At 42.6% G+C, this 24,292-nt stretch overlaps 1 protein-coding gene across 1 annotated transcript in view; it reads right to left on the bottom strand.

Annotated features, from left to right (window-relative positions):
• The window catches only part of Nubpl (nucleotide binding protein like), a 212,567-nt gene extending 206,968 nt beyond the window's left edge, over nucleotides 1-5,599 (bottom strand). Inside the window, exons 1-3 of the mRNA XM_032907722.1 lie at nucleotides 5,452-5,599; nucleotides 4,844-4,991; nucleotides 2,984-3,018 (exon numbers count right to left, since the gene is read on the bottom strand). Of these exons, the coding sequence (XP_032763613.1) occupies nucleotides 2,984-3,018; nucleotides 4,844-4,991; nucleotides 5,452-5,559 (291 nt within the window). The 5' untranslated portion in view covers nucleotides 5,560-5,599. The remainder of the gene's footprint in view (nucleotides 1-2,983; nucleotides 3,019-4,843; nucleotides 4,992-5,451) is intronic.
• Nucleotides 5,600-24,292: the final 18,693 nt, after the last annotated feature.

Raw genomic sequence — 24,292 nt, 5'->3', positions numbered from 1 at the left:
CAAAATGTTTCAGCCAGTAAAAGCATTTGCCACACAAGTCTCACAGCCTGAGTTTGATCCCAGAACCCACATAAAAATATCAAGATGATGAGTTGTGTCTGTAATCCCAGAATTCCCACTGTAAGATGTGAGGCAGAGACAAGAAAATCCCCAGGGCCACAAGCCAGCTAGCCTGAGGCATGTAGAACAGTCGCGCACACACACACACACACACACACTCCCCAAAGTCCTTAGTCTCACACACACCCAACTCCCCAAAGTCCTTTGGTCTCAACATCCATGACGTGCATGTGCCTGCACACACATACATAGTATTATTAGTAAATACAGTTTACAAAGTGAAAGAAAGAAAAGGATGTCATTGTAGTGGGCTGGGGAGGTGGCTCTGTGGTAGAGCATTGAGCCTAGAATGCATGAGGCCCTGGGTTCAATCTTCCAGTCCCAGAAAGAAACCCTGCTGTAGGAAGAACCAACCTTAATATTTGAAAATTCATATGGAAACCTACTACTATAGAAGTTTCCTAAACTATAAATAAATATAAAAGGAATATAAATTAGTTACCATATAATGGGGAGAGGCAATATCCCAACTAGACATCTTATGTCATCTACAGTTCCAAGAATAGGCAACAAATTGGTAAAGATGTCCCACAGACACACACATACACACACACACCTGCAGATATCACACGCTATTGCCAAGGCTACCAGTTACTCTCCATTATCTAGTGGTAAGGCCCTATTACCAAAGACAGCACTTGCTTACGTCATTGAACATGGAGACACTGAGCTAGTGCCAACTTCACCCCTCCTGACTTAGTTCATGGTGCTGGAAAATACTCAGCATGCTACCAGAGAAGAAAAGTAATCATCAATTTCGCCCACTGCTTCTGCTTGAAGATATACTGGTACAATTGAGGCATAAACGTTGTGGTAGTTATCAACCACCCTTTGATTGGACTTCAGGCCTACTCCATGAGGGGCCTGACCCTGCCTGACCCTGCTAAGGTAGCCAACAACCTGAGACTATATACGTAGGTCACAGACCTAGGGGAAATCCCAATACTTTCATTCTGCCAAAGGAATGCAGTGATAAAAACACTTCTACTCATGTCTCATTGCTATACCCATAGACCAGTGCATCACTCGACCCCCATCAGAGCTGTTTCCTGCAGCAGATGGGAAGTCACACAGAGATCGACTGGAGCGCTCAGTCATAAATGGGATGACCTCACCAAACTCCTCCCCTGAAGACTCGGGATCATTGCAGAAGCGGAAGCAGAAAGGTTCTAAGAGCCAGAGGTGGTAGATGCGAGCGCCTTCCTGACACAGCAGGACTGACACTCAAACAGATCCCAAACAAGCTAAAACCAGACAAAATCTCAGTGCTGGGAAGGGAAGTGGTCACAAAGTCCTACCCTGAGGAGGAGGCTATCTGCAACTGACACCTGCTACAAGTCAGAAAATCAGTTTTCCTCAGCGGTGTGTCGCTGGGTACATCAGCCACACTCCAAAGGGCAACGCAAAATAGACTCCATATTCTTGTTGGTTTGTGTGTGCTTTTTGTTTCAGTGTGGGTTTGTTTTGGTTTCTTCTATTCTTTTCCTTAATTGGTTTTCTTTGTTTTTTTAGGATTTTTTTTTATTTCTTTATTTTTAGTTCACCATCTGTTCTGGTTTTGTTTGCTGCTGTTTGTTTTTCCTGTTTTGTTTTTTCAGAGAAAACATGAAGTTGAATAGGTAGGGAGATGAGGAGAATCTGAGGGGAATTGGAGAAGGGAAAAGGATGTGATAAAAAAGAAAAAGAAGAAAAAGTCACTGTGATGGGCTAGGGAGGTCGGTGTAGAAGGCCACTGTGGTGGGCTAGGGAGGCCGGTGTAGAATGCCACTCTACAATCTATGACGCCCTTGACTCAACCCCACAGGAAGAGATAAATAAATCCCCTGTCCTTTAACTGGAGGAAGTGGAGAAGAGGGGAACCAACCTAAGGATCCACCCAAAAGAAAAGTGATCAACCATGACAGCAGCAGCCAAAAGCATGGGGTGCAGGGGCTGGGGCCATGGCTCAGCAGTTTGGAGAACTGCTGTTTATGCAGAGGACCCAAGTTCTCTCCCCAGAGCCAGCACGGCAGCTCACAAATACATGCGACTCCAGTGACCTCCTCAGGCTTTTTCACACGCATGATGACATAAACTCACACAAACACACAACATAGAGGCCATAAACTTTAAAAGTGAATGAGGGCTATCACAAATACACATGAATGTGTGGGTGAAGAGATGGAAAGATACATACAAAGCTATCCTACGATCAACTGTATGGTGTAAAAGGAGAATAAACAATCCTTCAGGCTTACATTATATACATAGTCTATTCGAATCCTGCTCCAAAGGACTAACACTATTTCTAGGGTCTTTTTTTTTTCTTTCTTTCTTTTCTTTTTTTCGGAGCTGGGGACCGAACCCAGGGCCTTGTGCTTGCTAGGCAAGCGCTCTACCACTGAACTAAATCCCCAATCCCATTTCTAGGGTCTTTTAACTTGTCTTGTTGAGTTAAATAAGTTGAAACTTGTTTCTGATGAACCAGGCAGGCATGGGAGCACACGTCTGTAATCTCAAGAAGTTGAGCAGAAGAATTCTGAGCAGCTTGAGCTTCAAGGCTACGTTCTGGACATGTTTGGGAGTTACCCATGGCCCTAGCTTCAGGAAGAGTTGAGCCCAGCATACTACCATCACAGACACAGACTGCAGCAGTACATTTTTATTTTGCAAAATGGCCTGTGTGCAAGAACATGAAAGCTACCATGGGATACATGGTCAACATTTAACTGCAACACCACTGTTTCTACATGGAGCAGTCCTAGTGGCAGCATTCTTGGTCCCTTAAAAGCATGCACTGACTGAAAGTAGACTATGCGGCTCCACTCCATCACTGCCTGAGAAACACTGCAGTGTATTAGTATTTCTGTGGAGGAACACTTACCGAATCATTCGCAGCCAGGGCGAGAGCAAGGTTCACTGAAAGAAACAGAGAGAAAGAGCTCAGTTTAGTAACCTTCCTTCTGTGAAGACGGACTCACCCTGCCACATGTCCTTCACTTGCAAAGCAACACTGGGGAGAGGATGCCAGAAGCAAAAGAACAAAACAGAAGATAACTTTGCAACTCCTAAGAGATGCCTGCCTCCTACTGGGCACTTTCAATAGCCCATTTATACTCTCTTACAAATTTGTTCCAATATTTCACCTAGTTCTTCTTAAAGCGATGGTAATGAAATGTATAGTTTACTTTCACGGTTTATTTATGAAAATTAACAGTTTGGTTCTAGTAGATGTAGCCCATTCTCCTTTTAAATAAATGGTGTTATCGGTATCTGCCTAGACCGCTCACACATACACAAGCATACAAAGTCCTGGGATGCTCTGCACAGAAGGAGCTGAAGGAGATAAATGGTGAGGGTAGACTATGGCAGCCAAACGGCCTATGCCAGTGATTCCAGAACAAGGAGGAGAGAAGCAGTATCCCCAGAACGGAGGTAACCGGCTTTGCCGCCGGACTACAGCCGAGTGCAGAGCCTACAGTACTGCATTTGCAGGACTGGCAAACATCGGTCCTAATCCCACCCATGTTCCATAGTGTGAATCCCAGCTCCTTGCAGAACAACGCTGTCGTTTTCATCAGGAAAGTAGTTACAAGCACAAACTGCAAAGCAGACCCAGATCTGAAACCAACTCCACTATCTTCTATTAGTGAATAACCCTGGCTGCTTTTAAAATAAACAGTTACAGGTTTCTGTATGGCTATAGGTTTTTATCTGTCAGTCTGCTTCCTCCTCTAGAAAATAAAGCCATCTCCTACTTTTTAAGTGTTGTGAGGATTAAAAGAATACTGCAGGGCTGGGGATTTAGCTCAGCGGTGAGCGCTTACCTAGGGCGCAAGGCCCTGGGTTCGATCCCCAGCTCAAAAAAAGAACCAAAAAAAAAAAAAAAAAAAAGAATACTGCATATAAAGTTTACTGAATCTAGGGCATGGTACTTATAAATCCACTCATATATTACAAAATAATTTGAACTCCAGATAGATAGTAGATAAATCATCTAATTTTTAAATATGAACTCTTTTAGATGACCTCCTCAGGCTGATGGCGGTGACAGCACAGAGCTGTGTGTCACTGGAACCTTCAAAATATAAAATATTTACTTGCCAGTATAGCTCAACAAGGCTGATGAAGTCGATACATGGGTACAGCTACAAGAAGTTTCTCACATCATCATTCCTAATCATCTCTTTAGAAATAAAAGATTTCTTTTGGAAATAACTGTTAGTCTTGGGTGTTGATTCTATTTTAGAACTCATAATCTTTGGTGCTTAAAACACCATCTTAGTGACAAATTACAATCACCAAAAAGGGGCACAAAAAAGGTTCTCCATCAATATACTATATTGATAAAGAGGATGTGAAGATGTGTAGAGGACTTGGAGAGGAGATGGCTCCAAACAGGTAAAGTGCTTGCCTCACAAGCACAGGCACCAGCAACCAGTTACTAGGCACTTTTATGGAAAAGACACTAGGCTAAGTGGTTAACGTAATTTGCATACCATCCTCTGATAGAGATTCCCAGATCAGTGAACAGAATATCGGTAGGCAAGCTAACTTTTTGCTCTATTGAATAGGCAATCTGGTAACGAACTTGTTTTAGTTCAGCTTCCAGCCATTATCAAATCCTAATACTAAGGAACCAATGTCAGAAACATCACAAATATGAAGCCTGAAAAGTGGTCATTTACAGTGCATTTGAGAGCACAATTTATTAGTCAGGAGGGGAAGGAACACCTTACAATACCTGCCGTGGTAGACTTTCCAACACCACCCTTTCCAGAGGCCACAACAATAACTTCTCTAACACCTTCTATAGGCTTCTGCTTAGGAAGTCCTCGGGACATGATTTGGGTTCTTCTTTGTTTCAAGGCCTCACCCTCAGCACCTAGTAACTTAAAAAACAAAAAAGGGTGATTTAAACCAATCATCCTCCTTACTGGATTACTACGCTGTAAAAGAGAAAAGAATCCAGAGCTTGGGTTTATTAGGGCTTTCTTTTCTAATTCTGTTCATTGCCATAGATTTAGTCGTTAAGTGCTCTTTATCGACTGCTAATCTCAAGGTAAAGATAAACTGTTCAAGCTGAAATCTGTCTGCCAGTATAAGTGAGGATGTTTGAAAAAAAAAACTAAAGTGGCCTTTTTACCGAGTTAAGCCCTCCGCATATTTTCCTTCTCCTTAACCTATTCACTAAATAACCCCAAGACAAGAGAGCAATGTGGAAACCACACATGCACACTCGGGACAGTTTGGGACCACAAGCCCCAGCCACCTTCTAGGAAGCCCGCTAGCGGGAGCGCGCAGGCGCATGCGGTCCGGCCCGCACCAACCCCGCCCGCGCTCCGCACACACCTGACGCCCACAACCCAAAGCTCGGCACCCCAGGGGCAGGGCAGCGGCCACGCCACCACCCCGGAGTGACACCCCGCCAAAGAGCAGCAAACGCCGCCAGGTCCCCATGGCTCAAAGCTCTTCCCGGGGCCAGAGTGGAAGCACTTCACGCCCGGCGCAGAGAAATGACGTCACGTAGCAACCCTTGGCTTCCCTTGCCTGGAGATGAGCCTGATTGGTGTTTCTTCAGCTCAGGAATTCCATTTGTTTTAGTTCTGTTTGTCATCAACTACAAACATTTTTTGCAGCGTTTGACCAGATATTCCCAAAGCCTTTTCACATGTAACAGTTTATTTTATTCTTTCAGAGTAGACAAGACTTGTTAGGAAAAAAAAAATTATGTTTGAAGGGCGGCTTAATGCTAGGGATCAACCCTGGGCCTCCTTCACACTAGGCAAGCACACTACCAAAGAACTGCTACATCGCCAATCCTCCTCTCTTGCTATTAATTTAAAAATTGAGATTTAGAAATTTTTAATAAGACATCCTGTCTTAAGAGAACTGGAAAATGCTAAAACTTGAAGATTAAGTTTTTCTTACTGCATAGTACCGCATATGGTCACTTCAGCAATGCCACTTTTAAGATTATTACATTTTACACACACACACACACACACACACACACACACACACACACACACACACACACACTGCGTGTGACCTAGAGTGCAACTGTACGCTAAGCTAGTCCCTGCTTCTATGCTTGTGTTGCTAATGGTTCACAAAAGAGAGGTGAGGATGAGTTACTAGGTTCTAAAAAGTTTAGCTAAACCAGAAAATAGAATGAATATAAAGAAGCCTAGTTGAGAAGGAACTTAAGGGCCAGGCTAGTGGTAAAGCATTTGTGTAACACATATGAGACCCCAGGTTCCGTCATCTGCATGGAAAATGGAATAAAAAATGGAGGAGTTTGAGGGAGGGAGGGAGGGAGGGAGAGGAAGGTATACGAGTAGAAGTAAGCACATGTACATATAGATTAGATAATCAGTACTATATCCAAGACAGGTGAAAGAGCAAAAGTGAATCCTTTAAGAAAAATAACTCACACACTTATCCAGAAACCAGATCCAGTCAAAGATGGCTGGAGGTAATGGCTACAGTTTGCCTTCCATAATCTGCAGACTTTCTCAAGAGGGTTTTTTTTTTATCATCATTAACTTGAGTATTTCTTATTTACATTTCGATTGTTATTCCCTTTCCGGGTTTCCGGACAAACATCCCCCTAACCCCTCCCTCTCCCCTTCTTTATGGGTGTTCCCCTCCCCATCCTCCCCCCATTACCGCCCTCCCCCCAACAATCACGTTCACTGGGAGGGGGTTCAGTCTTGGCAGGACCCAGGGCTTCCCCTTCCACTGGTGCTCTTACTAGGCTATTCATTGCTACCTCTCTGGTTGGAGACCAGAGTCAGAGACCAGTATAGTCTTTGGGTAGTGGCTTAGTCCCTGGAAGCTCTGGTTGGTTGGCATTGTTGTTCATATGGGGTCTCGAGCCCCTTCAAGCTCTTTCAGTCCTTTCCTCAAGAGGGTTTTTATTTCTTTCGTTTGCTTCTTATTTGTATTTGCCGTATCAAGGATTCAAAATCAGTTTTTTTCTCTGATCTAATTCTTAATTTTAATATCTTTATTATAGGCATAACAACATCAAAGAATTGCCTTAAGGATTAATATTTCTAGTGAAGTGCATTCCATTTCTTAAGCTCTGAAATGGCCTCCAGCTTCCTGCTTGCTCCTCTCCAGCTCGTTCCTTTATCTCTGTCTTACACCAGGCACTAGACTTGCCACTTTCAGCTTGCCTTCCCTCACATATTCTTTTGTGGCACGTGTCCTCAAATAGATTTATTTCCAGCTTAGGTTTTATAATGAATAGAAAAAGGCACAGTTAGATAAGAAACTATTAACTGTCACTATAATCTGTTCGCTAAATACCGAATGCCTACTTATTATAAAAGCAAATGTTATGTGCCAAACACTAGTCTTAGAATATTCTACATTGCACAAAATATAACATCCCCCACTAAGAGATATGGTCCAGAGCAAACAAAGAACAATTATGGTATGGTGTAGTATGAGCAATTACGGTATGGTGTGGTATGGTGTGGTATGTAAGGAGAGTGCTGAGCATTGCAAGAGGCACCTGGTTAGTTAAGGACGGGTCCTACATGAGGAAACAACTGGGTGGTGGTAAAGGTGGGGGCGAGCTGGAAGAATGGCTCTGGAGTTGGTGTGCAAAGACAGCAAGTGGACTGTTAAGAACTGTGGATGATGTGCACCCCACATATATTTATACCTGTTACGTCAATTAAAATTTTTTTTAAAAAGCCATGCTTCTCAGCTAGTAAAAACAAAGACATTAAATTTGCAAGCAAATAGATGGAACTAGAAAATATCATCCTGAGGGAGGTAACCCAGAGCCAAAAAGACACAAATGGTCTGTATTCACTGATGAGTATAATTTAGCTATAAAGTACAGGATAGCTGTGCTACAATCCGCAGACCCAACGAAACTGAGTGATAAAGAGCGCTCAAGGGAGGATGCTTGAATCTTCCTCAGAAGGGGAAATAAAGTAGACATCAGAGGTGAATGGAAGGTGGGAACTGAGTGGGAGACGGGCTAGGGATCCAGTGTGGAAAAAGGGAGAGGGCTTGGGGGACAGAGGGAAGCATCTCTGAGACTAGCCAGAGACCTGGGATAGGGAAGGCTCCCTACACATTTTTAGCACATGTGCAGCTTGACTTTCATGTGGGTCCCCTAATGACTGGAGCAGAGGCTATCTCTGACTTTTTTGACTGCCTGGTCAGGCCTCTGTGGGAGAGAGAGCAGCACTTAGTGCTACTAGGATTTGATATCCCAGGGCAGGCTGGTACCCAAGTGGGGGGCTTCCCCTTCTCTGAGGCGGTAATGGGGGAGGGGGTTGTGGGGTTGGGAGTGGGAGGAGAGGCTGCGTCCAGGATGTAAATTAAATAAACAAATTATTGAAAAATAAATTTAAAAACATTAAACAAATCAAAAGGAAGAATTACAATCTTAGCAATTTTTTGAGGATAGAGTGACTGAAAGGGATATAAAGGGAGGGGTGGAGGGGTTTGGTTTTTCGAAACAGAGTTTCTCTGTATAGCCCTGGCTGTCCTGGACCTCACTCTATAGCTGGACTTGAACTGGACTTGAGATCTGCCTGCTTCCTGAGTGCTGGGATGAAAGGCGTACACCACCACCACCACAACACCACCACCACCACGTGGCTGAAATAAGCAGGTTTTAAACAGGATTGAAACGTGGTCAAATCTGTGTTTTAGACATACTATTATGAGGATGCACTCAGAATCTTTTTTCTCATATATGGAACCTAATACACACGTGACATGGACATAGAAGAGGAAGAAGCAGGGGAGGGAAGGGAAGACACAAGAGGATTCTGGGAAATGAATCTGGTCAGAGCACATGATCTACCTGAAAAAAATGGCATTAATGTATTACTGTTCAGCCTATTAAATCTTCAGAAGATCAATGGAGATGTTCACTGTTTCTTCTACAACAGCCACTCTTCCTCACATGGAAACCCAGACTCCCTTCTTAGACTCCCCTTACAGCCTAAGAAAGCTAAGTTGTTTGACCTAATTCCCATAATAATATCTTGCTTAAAGATGGATGAGAGGAAAAATAATGGGACTAATCAGAGTTTTCCTCCAGAGAATTTGAAAGCTCAAAGTAAAAAATGTTACTAAGTTTAAATTTGCATTTGTCCTGATAGAGCTTAAATGACGTTTCTGCTACATACACAAGCAAGCAGTAAGAATCAAAGACACCTCATGATACATGATATAGAGCAGAGGAGATCATGAGAGACAGAGGGAGAGAGGAGCATTGGATCCAGCTTTCCAGCTCAGGTCTATAGGGAGATGTAGCTTTAGATTCTGACCTCAAATCTAGGAGATATACTCTCATCTACCCAGAAAATTGTCTCTGGGTCTTAGCCTACTTTGAGTAGATATATTGTCTGTTGTAACTATGGTGAGAAACCTTTTAATATCAGATTTTTCCCTCTGTAATCTTTCTACTTCATACAGGCCTTCCTCAATCTAGAGAAATTATGTGGCATTGTATCTGACTCAAAAATTTAACAGAAAAACATAATTTCCTTGCCTTTGAATGGGAACGGTGCCGGCAAAAACAACAGATTTGGGGAAATTAAATGATCACACAAAATTGTGACTTTTGGTTACACTTGGTTTCAAGGAGCAGAACACTCTACAGTAGTACCTTAGAGAACTACTAATGCTTCCTGGAAAGTTCAGAGGTAGACCCTACAGATCTGAGGAAATGGATCCACAGTGTCATTGTATAGCAAACTAATTCTTTTTGAGGCCACTTTGGTTTCTCCATTTGTGTCTCCTCAGAGCCTCAGTGGCTGTGACGCCTGCAGGTATCAAGAACTCACAAGGGATCAAGACTTTCATAAAGGAAGAGAATGGCATGACAGAGGTAAAGAGTTTTCCTCAGTGAGACTCTCTACCTTTTATTTAGGAAACGAAGTCACACATGTGTATGTGCTCCGACACATTTGCATCCCCAAACTGGATGGAACTAGATCGCAATACCGTTCTTTGATTTAAAAGAAGCTGAGAAATCATACGTTTTGATATGTCTAATTTATAGATCAGGGCAGAGCAATGGAGAAGGTGACCAGAGATGAATAGCGAATGAACTCAATGAGTATCTACCCTAGGAACATCCTCAGAGTGTGGAGGAGAAGGAGCTAGGGTGAAAGTGGGTGTTCCCATAGTCACCACCCTACTCTTGCTGCCTTTCCTGGGAGAAATAAGGGAACATCTGTCTATTCGCTCAGTATACAGAAGGCACCCACAGACCAAACGGTTCCAACTACGTGCAGCTTGGTGAGTCAACGAGTTTGTGAGAGTCCTTACAGGAACATAGGTGACTCACAAGCAGCCACATTGAACGCCCCCTGAGTGACTTGCTGACAGCTGTACCACCCACAAGTCCCTTTCCAGTCAGTTCTTTGCTGATTGTGAGGTAGCAATCGAAATCTCAGAAATCGGGGAGGCAGAGGCTTTGTGGCGATCTCCTAAGGCTGATAAACCCTGTAAGTCCCACAAGCTTCCCTCCTCCCTCCAATCTGGACAAGCTAAATAGAGCGAGGGTCTTAGGTAGGTGATAGCTGCTGCTCTCCTTCAAGACAGTGACGGTCATGTCTACATCAGGGGAAGCAGCTACCCTCCCTCCTACTATACAGCCTGAAAGCCGTTTACTCACTGCACAGTCTCCTGTGCAGATTCTAAACACAAATCCAGCAGAAGTGCAAGGGCCCCATCAAGCAAATGAATCTCTTGCTACACCGTTGGGCTGCTCTGGTACCTGGCTGAAGGTGAGCTGATCCTGAAGAAACCTCAAAGTCTCCTTGGCAGCCACTGGAACAATTAGATAGGTGGCATCATCATGGCATGAATTGAAGACTTTTGGGATGATTTCCCCACATCATCCTCACATCTGGATATTACAGAGACTCCTTACACTTAACTACAACTCAGGTAGAACCTGTACAGACAAGATTTATGTTTCCATGGTTTTGACAGAAATCTAAATAAATAAATACTGATCACAAGAAAGTAGTCTTCAGAATGACCTCCAAGGGGGTGCCTATGGTAATGCCTTACGTTGTTTTGCAGGAAGGAAATAGTCGAGCCTTCTAGGCTGGCACTCCCCCTTACCCCTTGAAGGGAGTCCTTGTTAAGGGAACAAGGACTCACTAAAAGTTCAGGTATTTACATAGATGTGGAGTTTGACCCACAAGTCTGCAAGCATGGGTGTGCCTCAGTGGCAGCTGAGACCCTGCTTAGCTCCCTAGAAAAGAATAAACCAGGGGTTAGGGATTTAGCTCAGTGGTATAGTGCTTGCCTGGCAAGCGCAAGGCCCTGGGTTCGGTCCTCAGCTGTGGGGTGGGGGGGAATAAACCATCACATATTCAAGAGGGGCAAACAGGAGGATTAGGAGCTCAAGGTCATCCTTAGCTACATAGTAAATTTAAGTCTAGCCTGGGCTATCTGGGACCATGCCTCAGTCAACAGCAAAAGAACAGAATGTCAAAGACAGTTTCCTATCTCTGTTGAGTATATAGAATAATTCTCAGAAAATGTTTCAGTTCCATCCATTTACAGTGGCTCCCCATAACAAGACTTCTAATCCCACCCACATAGTCACCAAAAGCAAAGCTTTTCACATCCAGGGAATTTGTCTTTGTGGCCCCCTTTTTAAATGACTCCACTTTGCCTAAGTGTGGTTTGCTTCCAAATGTCTTTGTTCACAACTAAGCATAAAACTGGCTTAGCTCCATCTAATATAAATTTACACACTGAGACTTAGAATAATTCTGTTTAAATAAACGGCTTTCCAATAAGCCCAGCCCTTTGTGGAAAACCTGGCCCAGAAGTTTGTGGATTTTCCCACATCAAAAACTATGCTGGCCTTTACTTAGTTCACGTGAGCTATCCTTATTAAACTACTTGCCAATTCTGTCCATTAAAAAATAAAGATATGTAATTAGGCTGGCTAGATTTCTAAAAATACCCATCGAAATGACTAAATCTCCCTCCAAAGTGTGACAAGATTTTTTATTGCAAATATCTGAAGTCAGATAAGTCATAGTTAATTTGGCATTTGAATCTATGATTTCTAAGACTAAACTAAATCCTTGGACAAAGGTCCTAGCCCTGCTTTAGAGCTGAATATCATCCTGTGTGTTGTGTTTAAAGCCTCAAAGTTGAGCATTTCCTATAACAGAAACCACACACTCAGAATCAGGAAGAATCATTTGTCACTCAGGGCAAATATTGCTATGCACAGGACCGCACTGTGTCCAGTGCTTCTCTTCTTTGGTATTCTTTAGTACTGAACATGACTGCTTGTTTGGGGTTTTTTGGCAGGCCCTTCCTATTTGTTCATTCTTAGAGATTAGAGTTTCTTCAGACTTTGTCTAAACGCCTACTTCATTGTGTATTCAGATGGGAATTCTTAGTCTCATTGCAGAGGACACAGGAAGGACAATGACAGAGCAGAGCCCATCAAGATGCCAGATCGTCACATCAGCGAATGTGCAGTTCTACTCTTTGTAGTTCTGTCTGTTCACACTGCTGATAAAATGCATGATGACCTCTCCAGTCATGAGGCTTGGATGATATCTCCGATATCTCCATCTGTTTGCTGTTCTGGTTCCCAATCTAGTTGTCCCATTTATTAACCCTTTCTCCTTAGGATTTGTTAACTATTCACAAAGATATTGTAACTTAGGTGTGTAAGTACAGTGGATCCACGTGTTATTTAATAGATTTATATCAGTGAAGAATATCTACACACCAAGATAATCTTTCAAACTACATTATAGATTCTAATTTCTAGTAATAAAAGAAACAATCTTAAGGACTATAGTATTCTTGGATGGACTGGCCAAGTATAACATTTATAGCTAGGAATGTAGGTCTAAATGTCCTGTTACTGAGACTCTGTGTAAGTTCAATGCCTCCACCCACACTCACACACACACACACACACACACAAATGTACAAAGTTTATTTTTTTCTTCTACTTAGCTCCATTGCTACTTGAAGTACTTGAATTTACAAGCATAATTTGGGTGCATTACCCATAGTAATTTCTACAACTTAATTAAATTACATTTTGAAAATAGAATATATTTGTTCACCATGATACAAGTTAATGAACCTATCCCCACTCCTATTATAATATTAATTCACTAGTATAGTATTAAAATACCCAGTAACCATAACTCATCAGTCTAAACATTACTAAAGCCAGAATCAACCCCTCCCATTTACCATTTTGCTAGTTTCAAAACAATTCTACATAGAAACATGTTAAGAAGACCCTTTAGTGTTCTGTGTATTTTGACAGCTGATGTTATGCCCTTGTTAAGAACACACAAACAGAAATAGCCTCTTAGATACTCTACAAAGCTCTGGTTGATTAGTTAAAGTCAAAAACATTATTATACAATTACATATTTAATCTTCTTTTCAAATGTCTAGCCAGATACAAGATCTTCTGTTTAACCAAGGTAATTTTTGTAGAGGAATATGCTAGCAATGTGTTAACTGAGATGCCATTTCTAAAAGATTTCAGGGACCAGTATAACAAGTGCAACCACATTTGCTAATGAAAGCCACACACAGGTGTACTCATTTAAAGCATTGCATTTTTCTTAAATGACTTTCTAAATGTGGCTCTGCTGTTTTGCCAACATCTGGTGCAGTGCTTTCTCTTCTCAAAGCTGACAGAATTGGAGGAAAAGCACAATAGTACACAGGACCTGGTAGCATGTGTGTGTTTATGATCTGCACGGCTAACTCAGAATGTACAATCAGAAAATTAAATTTATCTGGAGTCTTAGAGCTGAAAGTCAGGAGACACGGGTTGCATTGGTCTCAGTCAGTGTTTCAAAGAAGGTAGGGAAAGTAGGAACTTCATCAACTACTACAGGCTGAGAAGAATCAAGCTGAGGAGAAACAGGAGCTATAGAACAAAGATCAATGAGAGAAAGGGGAAAGGATGTGTAAACAGAACGGAAATGTTCCATTCCTCTTGGCACATATCTTGAACCTTAGGGCAAAGTTTAACAGATCATTCATTCTAGTCTTCCAGATGTCAGAACAGTGCAGGAGGCCTACTCCTAACAGCCTTCATTGTGGATTTCCATTCAAAGCTGCTTTCATCATAATTTTCACACTATTGATACACTGCCACTGATTCCTGCTGATGATAGACTTCACTGACTGTGACTTGTTACAGGGTAGCTATATTTTAGACAAGATATCAAACCTGTCAAATCAATCAAGAGTTTTCCAGCAGACTCTATAACGACCTCAGTGATGCCTGCCTTTGGTATCCTTTCTTTTGTGTAACTGTAATAAGAGCAGGATCTGGGACTTGCCTCAAACCCAGAGAACACATCACAGCTGACAGTTGTCTCCTGCAGTTTTAAGAGACAAGACTACAATTTATTTTCTGCTAGAAGATGCCTTGCTAGCTTACAGCAAACTACACTGTGAAAAAGTCCAGGTAGCTTTCTGGGCAGTAAAGGGTTAAGCACTCCAATCTAACCACTTCTAAGGCACTGAATTCTGCCAACAACCCCACTAGATTGGAGCTGGAACCTTCACAAATGAGACTTCAAGTGAAACTGCAGCCCTGGCTGTCTGACCCTGATAGAAGCCTTGTGTGAGAGAAATCATGAAGCAAAGGTCTCTGCTAAGCTGAACCTAGACTCCTGACCCACAAAGTCTGTGAAAATAAATGGTTTAAAGCACCAAATTCCTGGCGACTTGTTCTGCAACAACAAATACCTAATACTCAGGGTGATGGTTTGAATAAGAATGGCCTCCATAGGCTCTTACATTTGGATGCTTAGTCACTAGGGAGTAGAGCTGTTTGAAAGGATTAGAAGGATTAGGACTTGTAGTCTTATTGGAGGAAGTGTGTCCCTGGGGAGGCACTTCAAAATTTCAAAAGCCCACACCAGCCGCACACCTCCCTCTCCTCTCTCTCTCTCTCTCTCTCTCTCTCTCTCTCTCTCTCTCTCTCTCTCTCTCTCTCTGCCTGCACATCAGTATGTAAAACTCTCAGCTACTGCTCCTGTGCCATGCATGCCACCATGCTCTCTGCCATCATCATGATGATGATGATGGTCTAAGCCTCTGAAAATGTAAGACAGTCCCCAACTAAATAAATGCTTTCCTTTACAAGAGATGCCTTGGTCATGGTGTCTCTTCACAGCAACAGACCAATGACTAAGACACTTGGTAACCCAGATTTTAGCCAAGGTACAGTTTCCTGTGAATGATTTTTTTTTTTAATTTGTGAGAAAAAAAATGACATTTTTTAAAATTACTTGTTTTGTTAAGAATTTAAATCCTGCCCCATCTGTGCCCAGAGCTAGGGGCTGTTCCCACAACCCCCAGACTCCCTCCTAAGACCACAGCCCACAGGTAGGACCCCACTTTCTCTCTACTGACTGTCCAAAGAGAGATTCAACTGGAGAGCTTAGGAACTGGGAGCTGCAGGGCAGCCTGGGACAGGGCCATTCCAGTTTCCATCTGAGCCCAGAGCCAGGACTGTTCCACAGCCCTCAGACACAAAGCCTGCCTGCAGAGAGCTGGTCTGTCAGGAGCACTCTCCCTCCTAAGCCCACAGACTACAGGCAGGACCCCACTTCCTCGCCTTTGACTGTCCAAGGAGACCACACACACACAGGGTGCTGGACCCACAGGGCCCTAATGGTCTCCATCTGCACCCAGAGCAGGAGCTGTTGCACAACTCTTAGACCCAAAACCTGCCAACAGAGAGCTGGTCAGCTAGGAGCATTCTCACTCTGAAGATCACAAGCTCACTCCTTATAGGCCCACAGGAGAGACAAACTCCAGTCAGAGACAGCAAGACCAACTAACATCACAGATAACCAGGTGTCAAGAGGCAAACACAAGAACCTAACCAACAGAAACCAAGACTATTTGGCATGATCAGAATCCAGTTCTCCCACCACAACAAATACTAGAATGCACTGGAAAAGCAAGATTTGGATTTAAAATCACATCTCCTGATGATGATACAGGACTTTAAGAAGGACATAAATGACTCCCTTAAAGAAATACAGGACAACACAGGTAAACAAGTAGAAGCCCTTAAAAAGGAAACACAAAATCTCTTAAAGAATTACAGAAAAGGGGTTGGGGATTTAGCTCAGTGGTAGAGCGCTTGCCTAGGAAGCGCAAGGCCCTGGGTTCGGTCCCCAGCTCCGAAAAAAAAGAATTTAAAAAAAAGAAACAAAAAGAACTATACAAAGAATCAACAAAACCAGGAGCTGGTTCTTTGAGAAATTCAACAAGATAGATAAACCTTAGCCAGACTAAACAGAGGGCACAGAGATAATATCCAAATTAACAAAATCAGAAATGAAAAAGGGAAACATAACAACAGAAACTGAAGAAATTCAAAAAATTATCAGGTCCTACTACCAAATCCTATACTCAACAAAAATTGAAAAATCTGGAAGAAATAGACAACTTTCTAGACAGATACCAGGTACCAAAGTTAAATCAAGATCAGATAAACCATCCAAATAACCCCTAAAGAAATAGAAGCAGTCATTAAAATTCTACCAACCAAATGGGTTTAGTGCAGAATGACTATCAGACCTTCAAAGAAGACCTAATACCAATACTCTTCAAACTATTCCACAACATAGAAACAGAAGGATTCTTTTTTTGAATCCACAATTACACTTATACCTAAACCACACAAAGACCCTACAAAAGAGAACCTCAAACCAATTTCCCTCATGAATATCAACACAAAAATACTCAATAAAATTCTCGAAAACAGAATCCAAGAACACATCAAAACGATCATTCACTACGATCAAGTAGGCCTCATCCCAGGGATGCAGGAATGGTTCAATATACAGAAATCCATCAACATAATCCACTATATAAACAAACTCAAGGAAAAAAAACATGATCATTTCATTAGATGCTGAGAAAGCATTTGACAAAATTTAACACCCCTTCATGATAAACCTAAAGAAATGTTCAACATCCTTAGTCATCAGGGAAGTGCAAATCCAAACAACACTGAGATACCACTCACACCAGTAAGAATGGCTAAGATAAGAAACTCAGGTGACAACAGATGCTGGCAAGAATGTGAAGAAATAGAAATACTCCTCCATTGCTGGTGGAATTGCAAACTGGTACAACCACTCTGGAAATCAGTCTAGAGGTTCCTCAAAAAATTAGACATTGTACTACCTGAGACCCAGCTATACCACTCCTGGGAAACACCCAAAAGATGCTCCAACATACAACAAGAACACATGTTCTACTGTGTTCATAGCAGCCTTATTTATAATAGCCAGAAGCTGGGAAAAACCCAGATGTCCTTCAGCAGAGGAATGGATACAGAAAATGTGGTACATCTACACAATGGAGTACTACTCGGCTATTAAAAACAATGACTACTTGAAATTCTTAGGCAAATGGATGGAACTAGAAATATATTATCCTGAGTGAGGTAACCCTGTCACAAAAGAACACAAATGGTATGCACTCACTGATAAATGGATATTAGCTCAAAAGCTTGGAATACCTAAGAAAAAAAGCACAGATCATATGAAGCCCAAAAGAAGGGAGACCAAAAAGTGAATGCTTCATTCCTTCTTAGAAGGGAGAACAAAATACTCACAGAAGGAAATACAGGGACAAAGAGTGGAGCAAGGACTGAAGAAAAGGTCATCCAGAGACTGCCCCACCTGGTGACCCATCCCTTATGCTGCCACCAAACTCAGTCACTATTGCTGATGCCAAGAAATGCTTGCTGACAGGAGCAGATATGGGTGTCTCCTGAGAGGCTCTGCCAGAGCCCTACTGATACAGATGAGGATGGTTGCAGCTAACCATTGGACTGAACAAGGGGACCCCAATGGAGGAGTTAGAAAAAAGAAAGACTAAAGGAGCTAAAGGGGTATCAACTAACAAAACCCCACCAGAGCTCCCAGGGACTGAACCACCAGCCAATAAGTACACACGGAGGGACCCCATGACTCAGCCACATATGTAGCAGAGGATGGCATTGTCCGGCATCAATGGGAGGAAAAGCCCTTGGTCCTGTGAAGGCTTGTTTCCCCGATGTCAGGTAATGCCAGGGCGTTGAGGTTGGAGTGGGTGGGAATGGTAGCATCCTCACAGAAGCAGGGGGATGGGAAGGGGTATGGGAGAGTGGGAAAAGGGAATAACATTTGAAATGTAATACATAAAATACCCAAGAAAAATAAAACTGTAATAAAAAAAGAACTTAAATCCTTTATGGAGCACAAACCCTCATTGAGAGGATCATGCACCCAGAAGCATCAGCGGAATTACTATTAATAATTCTTTCATTTTATAGTGACTATCAAGCCTCATAAATTACATTTTAGTATTACCTACTACAGAATAGCACATGGAAGTAGTGAGCTGAAGAATCTCTCTGCTTCAATAACCAACTTGTCTTCCACCAACCACATCCATTTCAGCCATTGGCAACCAAAAGAGAGATTATAGACTATCGTAGCTCATAGTCTGCTCTTCTCAGTGACTGTGCGGGCTTCACATTAGTGTTTATATAAGAAATGGGAGGCTCCTGCCTTCCACTCTGCACTAACAGATCATCATCCAGCAATAGTGCAAGTGTAAACAAGTCAATGTTTGAGGCTGTGGCGATGGCTCAGGAGTTAAAAATACTGGCTGCTCTTGCAGAACACCAGGTTTATTCAGTTCCTAGTACCCACGAGGCCGATCGTGACCAGCTCTTAACTCCAGTTCCTGGGGATCTGGCTCCCTCTTCCAACCTCTGCTGACACCACACACACATGGTGCACACATGCAGGTGAAGCATTCATGCGCATAAAACATAGCAACGATAAAAAATTTAAAAATTAGTTCAAAATTATATCAAACGTTTTATAATTGATATATAAATAAAAGTAATGCGAGTAAATTTTTTCCAATAACATCTAAGTAACATCGTGCACATTTGTCAGCCTAAATAATGGAAGGTTATTCTGATGGCTCATTACACATAAAATGTCTAGTTGATATGTTGTACACATGTCATACAGTTACCTACACCCATGGAAGGATGTGAGAATGCCTGTCAGGATCACTGGGGATAGCCCAAATCAATGATGTGCAGAACCTACTTCTGATAATACCTGCTAGAAATTCCACTGGATCTTTACAAGTCACTTTCTTTCTTCAAGTTTAATTGAAATATAGTAATCAAGTAAAATTGTATATATTGAGGTGTAGGGAAAATTGCTTGTGCATTATGTAAAAGCATTACCTGTCAATAACAATCTGATGGTCAGTACGCTGAGGCAGGATGAGAAAGTGCGACATCCTGCAGAGAGTGAGGGACTTGGGAGACAGTCAGGTGCTGGAGGATTCACCACCGAGACAGAGAAGACTGAGGATCTGTAACTGGCCATGCGACATAGAATCATATAAATGAGTAATTGAATTACAAGCTAGTTGGGGGACAAGCCTAGCTTTAGGCCTAGGCGTTGATTCATAAACTGGGCAGACAAAGAAAGACCAGTTACTTTCTGGTTTATTCATACTATGAGGTTGCCAAGGCTGTGTGTGTGTAGGGAGGGGGGGGGTATGTATGTGGTATGTGTGTGTGGGGGGGATGTGTGTGTGTATGTGTGGTATGTGTGTGGTGTGTGGTATGTGTGTATGTGTGGTGTGGTGTGTGTGTGTGTGTGTGCGTGTGTGTGTGTGTGTGGTGTGTTGTGTGGTGTGGTGTGTATGTGGTGTATGTGTGGTGTGTGTGGTGTGTGTGTATGTGGTGTATGTGTGTGTGTGTGGTGTGTGTGTATGTGATGTGTGTGTGTGTGTGTGTGTGTGTGTGGTGGGTGGGGGTGTTTGTGTTGTGTGTGTGTGTGTGTGTGGTGTGTGTGTGTTGTGTGGTGTGTGTGTGGTGTGTGGGGTGTGTGTGTGTGGTGTGTGTGTGTGTGTGTGTGTGTGTGTGTGTGTGTGTGTGTGGTATGTGTGTGTGTGTGGGGTGTGTGTGTGTGTGTGGTGTGTGTGTGTGAGGTGTGTGTGTGTGTGTGTGTGTGTGGTGGGTGTGTGGTGTGTGTGTGTGTGTGGAGGTGTGTGAGTGTGTGGGTGTTTGTATGTTTGTGTGGTGTGGTGTGTGTGTGTGCATGTGTGAGTGTGTGTGTGAGTGTGTGTGTGTGTTTTTGTTTGTGGGCTGTGTCTGTTTGTGGGTGTGTGTGGTGTGTATGTGGTGTATGAATGTGTGTGTTGTGTGAGTGTGTGTGGTGTGAATGTGTGTGTTGTGTGAGTGTGTGGGTGTGTGTATGTGTGTGTGTGTGGTGTGTGTGTGGGGTGTGTGTGTGTGTGGGGTGTGTGTGTGTGTGGTGTGTGTATATGTGTGTGTGTGTGTTGCTCAGGCACTCGTGCATCTGTGTAAGGTGTGTACATGTGGAGATCATAGGACAACATTGGGTATTCTCATTCTCTGCTATAGTCCTTTGAGCTCTCACTGGACCTGGAGCTCACTGTTTTGGTTAGGCTAGCTGGCCAGTGCACCCCTGAGATCTGCCTCTCTCCATCGCCCCAACACTTAGGGTGACAGGCATGCAAATCTATGCCCAATTTTTTATGTGAGTTCTGGGAATTCAAATTTGGGTTCTCATGTCGGTAGGTGTTGGGAGCAGCCTCAAGATGGTGGAAGCAGCCTTCATGTTAAAAAGCAATTGTATTTTAGCCTAATATTAGATCAAAAGCAATAGCCTTATGTTAAATCAAAACAGCCATACCTAAGCCTGCATCTGCAGTTCTGCTTGAACTCAATAGATAGAATAAATCTGGTGGTCAGGTCACTTGGCACTGGTGGTCAGGTCACTAAGCAACCCACCCTACTGTTCCCCCCGCCGGCCGATTTACCCAGCCAATATCCTGGTCATCAAGCCAGGCCCATTCTTTTGTGGTTACCTAACCCCTCCCCACATCTTGCTTCTACCAGTATATCTTCTGCCTGAGAAAAATTAAAAATTGTCAGCTTGGTCAGACCTCTTGACTTGCTGTCTGTTCTTTGCGTCTCTTGCCCCCCATTCTCTCCTAGGTGGGTCCCAGACCCGGGTCAACTGCCCTGCAGGTAGGTCGGGGGGTTGGGGGCTGGGTACACTAATTTGTTGAGCCATCAACCCAAGCCCTCAGGGCAGCTCGTGAGTCTATTTTTAAAGATCAGAGTAGCTAGCTGATTTCTTTTACGGGAACTGGTTGAGAGCACACAGGTTTCTTAATACCCAGACAGATGAACACGTGCCACTGAGACATGGTCATGGAGTGGCCGCCGCCAGAGAATCGCTGAGAGGAAACAGAGTCCCTGACACAAAGTAAGATCTGGCTACCTGCCCCTCTGCTTAAAGCAGCACACATTTCTATAGCTAAGCACTTGTGTGAACTGGGGTTTTATTGGATTTAGATAACAGCAATTTATTTCAGAGGCCTGTAAACATGGTTAATGGCCTTCCTTTGAACTGCGTTGGAATTGTGTTTTAATTTCTAAGGTATCAATTTTTCATTATAACATTGCTCGTGTCCTGATTGCGGTAGTTTGTAATTTTCCTCTCTCCTTGCCTCCAACATTCTTTGATATTCTGTGTCTGATGTTTCTATTCCCAGGAAGACTTCTCTGGTTCTTTCATCCGTTATTGCTTTTCACCTCCTATAATTGCCCTTAACGTTTTCTTAATTGAGCATAAATTTAAGTTTCATCAACTGCTTTTATTTTGCACATTTAAGCTAATTTGCCAGGACCTCTCTTTTTTTAGTCACAAGTCAATGTTTCTCGTCGTATAGCCAGCCTTATTTATTTATTTAAAATGATGCACAATGTTATTTCTATAATATAATCATCCATATAATTCACCCTTAATTCTATCTTATTGTGAACTTTGTTACACGTTACATATATCTTGCTGTTTTCCAAGTGTGTCTTACATAGAACTCCATTGCTAGAGATTATTATCACAGTGATAATTTGTGCCTTCTATTCATACCACAGTGTTGGCCATGTTGTAAGAGCTCAGAAGTTTCTCACAGGTTAGCCACTGGGCTAATATTACATAGTGAACGTATCAGTGGCAGGAAGAGGTGGTAAAGCCAGTGATGTGACTCTATAAAGTTATCTCTTCCATACAAGGAGAAGGTATTCAGCTAAATCATCTGTAGACTCCCCATATTCAATAAAAATGAGAGGTTACAAAGCAAATTTGTGAGACTGACTGCTCTTAAAATATCAGGGTAAGTCATTTAGAAAAGCTTCAGAACAGGAAGGGAACAAAACGTGCTGATTAAATAGGACACAAATCAAATACTGTGTATGGTTTTTCCCATTTATCATAATTAGTTTATTTTAGAGATGTTTTTCTGCTCTGCCTTTTAGGACTTAGATTCTTGCCTTTTCATGATCCAAGTAGTCTGCACCAGGCTCAGCCAAAGATATTTACATGCAAATGATTCTTGACATCGGCATTAAGAACACTGGAGAAAAGACAACCTTTTCAATAGATGAGTAGGGCAATTGGGTCTCCACATCCAATAGGATTAAACTAGACCCTTTCTCTTACCAGTTACAAAACTCATCTCTCAAACAAGTCATCATGGCACTCACTTGAAACCCCAGCTCTTTGGAGATGGGAGTAGAGGACGTTCGAGGCCATTCTCGAGTATATTCCAAATCCAAAGCTATCCCTGCCTACATATCAAGAGCAAGGTCAGCTCTAGCCCTAGCCTCAAAAAAGAAAATTCACTTTCAAAATGTACTGAAGACTTAAATAGAAAACCTGAAACCGAAACCACTAAAACAATTACAGCTTTGTAATAATTTTTTGTATAAAACCCTAAAAGCACAGAAAATAAAAGCAAAATTAGACCAAAAGGGTAATGACATCATCAAACTCCAGCTCATACACAACAAAGGGAACAGAGGACTGTGTGGAAAGAAAACAATTGCAAACTACACTCTGACGAGGACTGCATATCCTGAAAACACAAGGACATCAGCCTCAAAGATTAAAAAATAAATAAATAAAAGTGAATGGTACTATTTTCCCAATAAAACTATTAATACTAACTTGAATATGTACTGACACTAACTTGGATAATATTTGAGGAGAAGAACAGGAAGGAAAGGAAGACAGAGAAAGATGATGAGTAGTAAGACCAAAGTACACGATACACGAACGGGCACGCAGCTGCCACAGCGAGACCCACTGCTGTGATTGTTTTAGTTGTGGTTTCTATTGCTGTGATAAAACTCCACGACCAAAAGCAACTTGGGAAGGAAGGTGTTTTTTGTTGTTGTTGGTTTGGGTTGGTTTTGGTTTTCAGAACCTTCAGTTCCGCATCGTCGCCCATCCCTGAAGAAAGTCAAGGCAGAAACTCAGGCAGAAACCTGGCGGCAGAGACTGAAGCACAAGCCGTGGAGGAGAGCTGTTTACCGGCTTTACCTCACGGCTGGCTCAGCCTGCTTTTTTACACGACTCAGGACCACCTGCCTCGGGGTGATACCACTCACAGGGAACAGATCGGTCCAGCATAAATCTAATAAAAGAATGGACGGCAGACTTGCCTACAGGCGATCAGAGGGAAGCACTCTCTCAGCAGAGCTTCCTCTTCCCAGATAACTAATTTGTGTCAAGTTGACAAAAGAACAACCAGGAGATTATATCTGTGTGTGTGTGTGTGTGTGTGTGTGTGTGTGTGTGTGTCTGTCTGTCTGTGTGTCTGTGTGTCTGTGTATGAAAATAAATTAAAAGGCTAGGCATGGTAATACAGACCTGTAATCTCAGAACTTGGAGAAGGAAGACGATCAAGAGTTCAAGGTCATCCTTGGCTTCTGTGTTGGTCAATATTCTATAGGAGAATAGAAGGTGTATCAAAAAGGGATTTATTAGATTGTCTTATATGATGTAGTTTGGCTAGTCCGACAATGGCTGCCATACATTGAAGAGGACAAGAACCCAAGGCTAGAGGCCTCCACAGTACTAATGTGTCACAGAAGGCCTGAAGGAAGCCTGGCAAGGCTGTAAAGGAATACAGCAGCAACAGGATAGATGCTCTTGCCATCAACAATGACGATAAGCAGGCAAAAGCAAAGTTTCTATCTCCCATCTCCTTTTAACTGGACTTCCTTCAGCAGGTGCTGCACACATCTAGGGCAGGTCTT

This window comes from Rattus rattus, chromosome 7 (assembly GCF_011064425.1).
Source record: "Rattus rattus isolate New Zealand chromosome 7, Rrattus_CSIRO_v1, whole genome shotgun sequence".
In the NCBI taxonomy this organism is placed as follows: domain Eukaryota; kingdom Metazoa; phylum Chordata; class Mammalia; order Rodentia; family Muridae; genus Rattus; species Rattus rattus.
The sequence above is the reverse complement of the archived record's forward strand: the minus strand, read 5'-3'. Positions and strand labels throughout refer to the sequence as shown.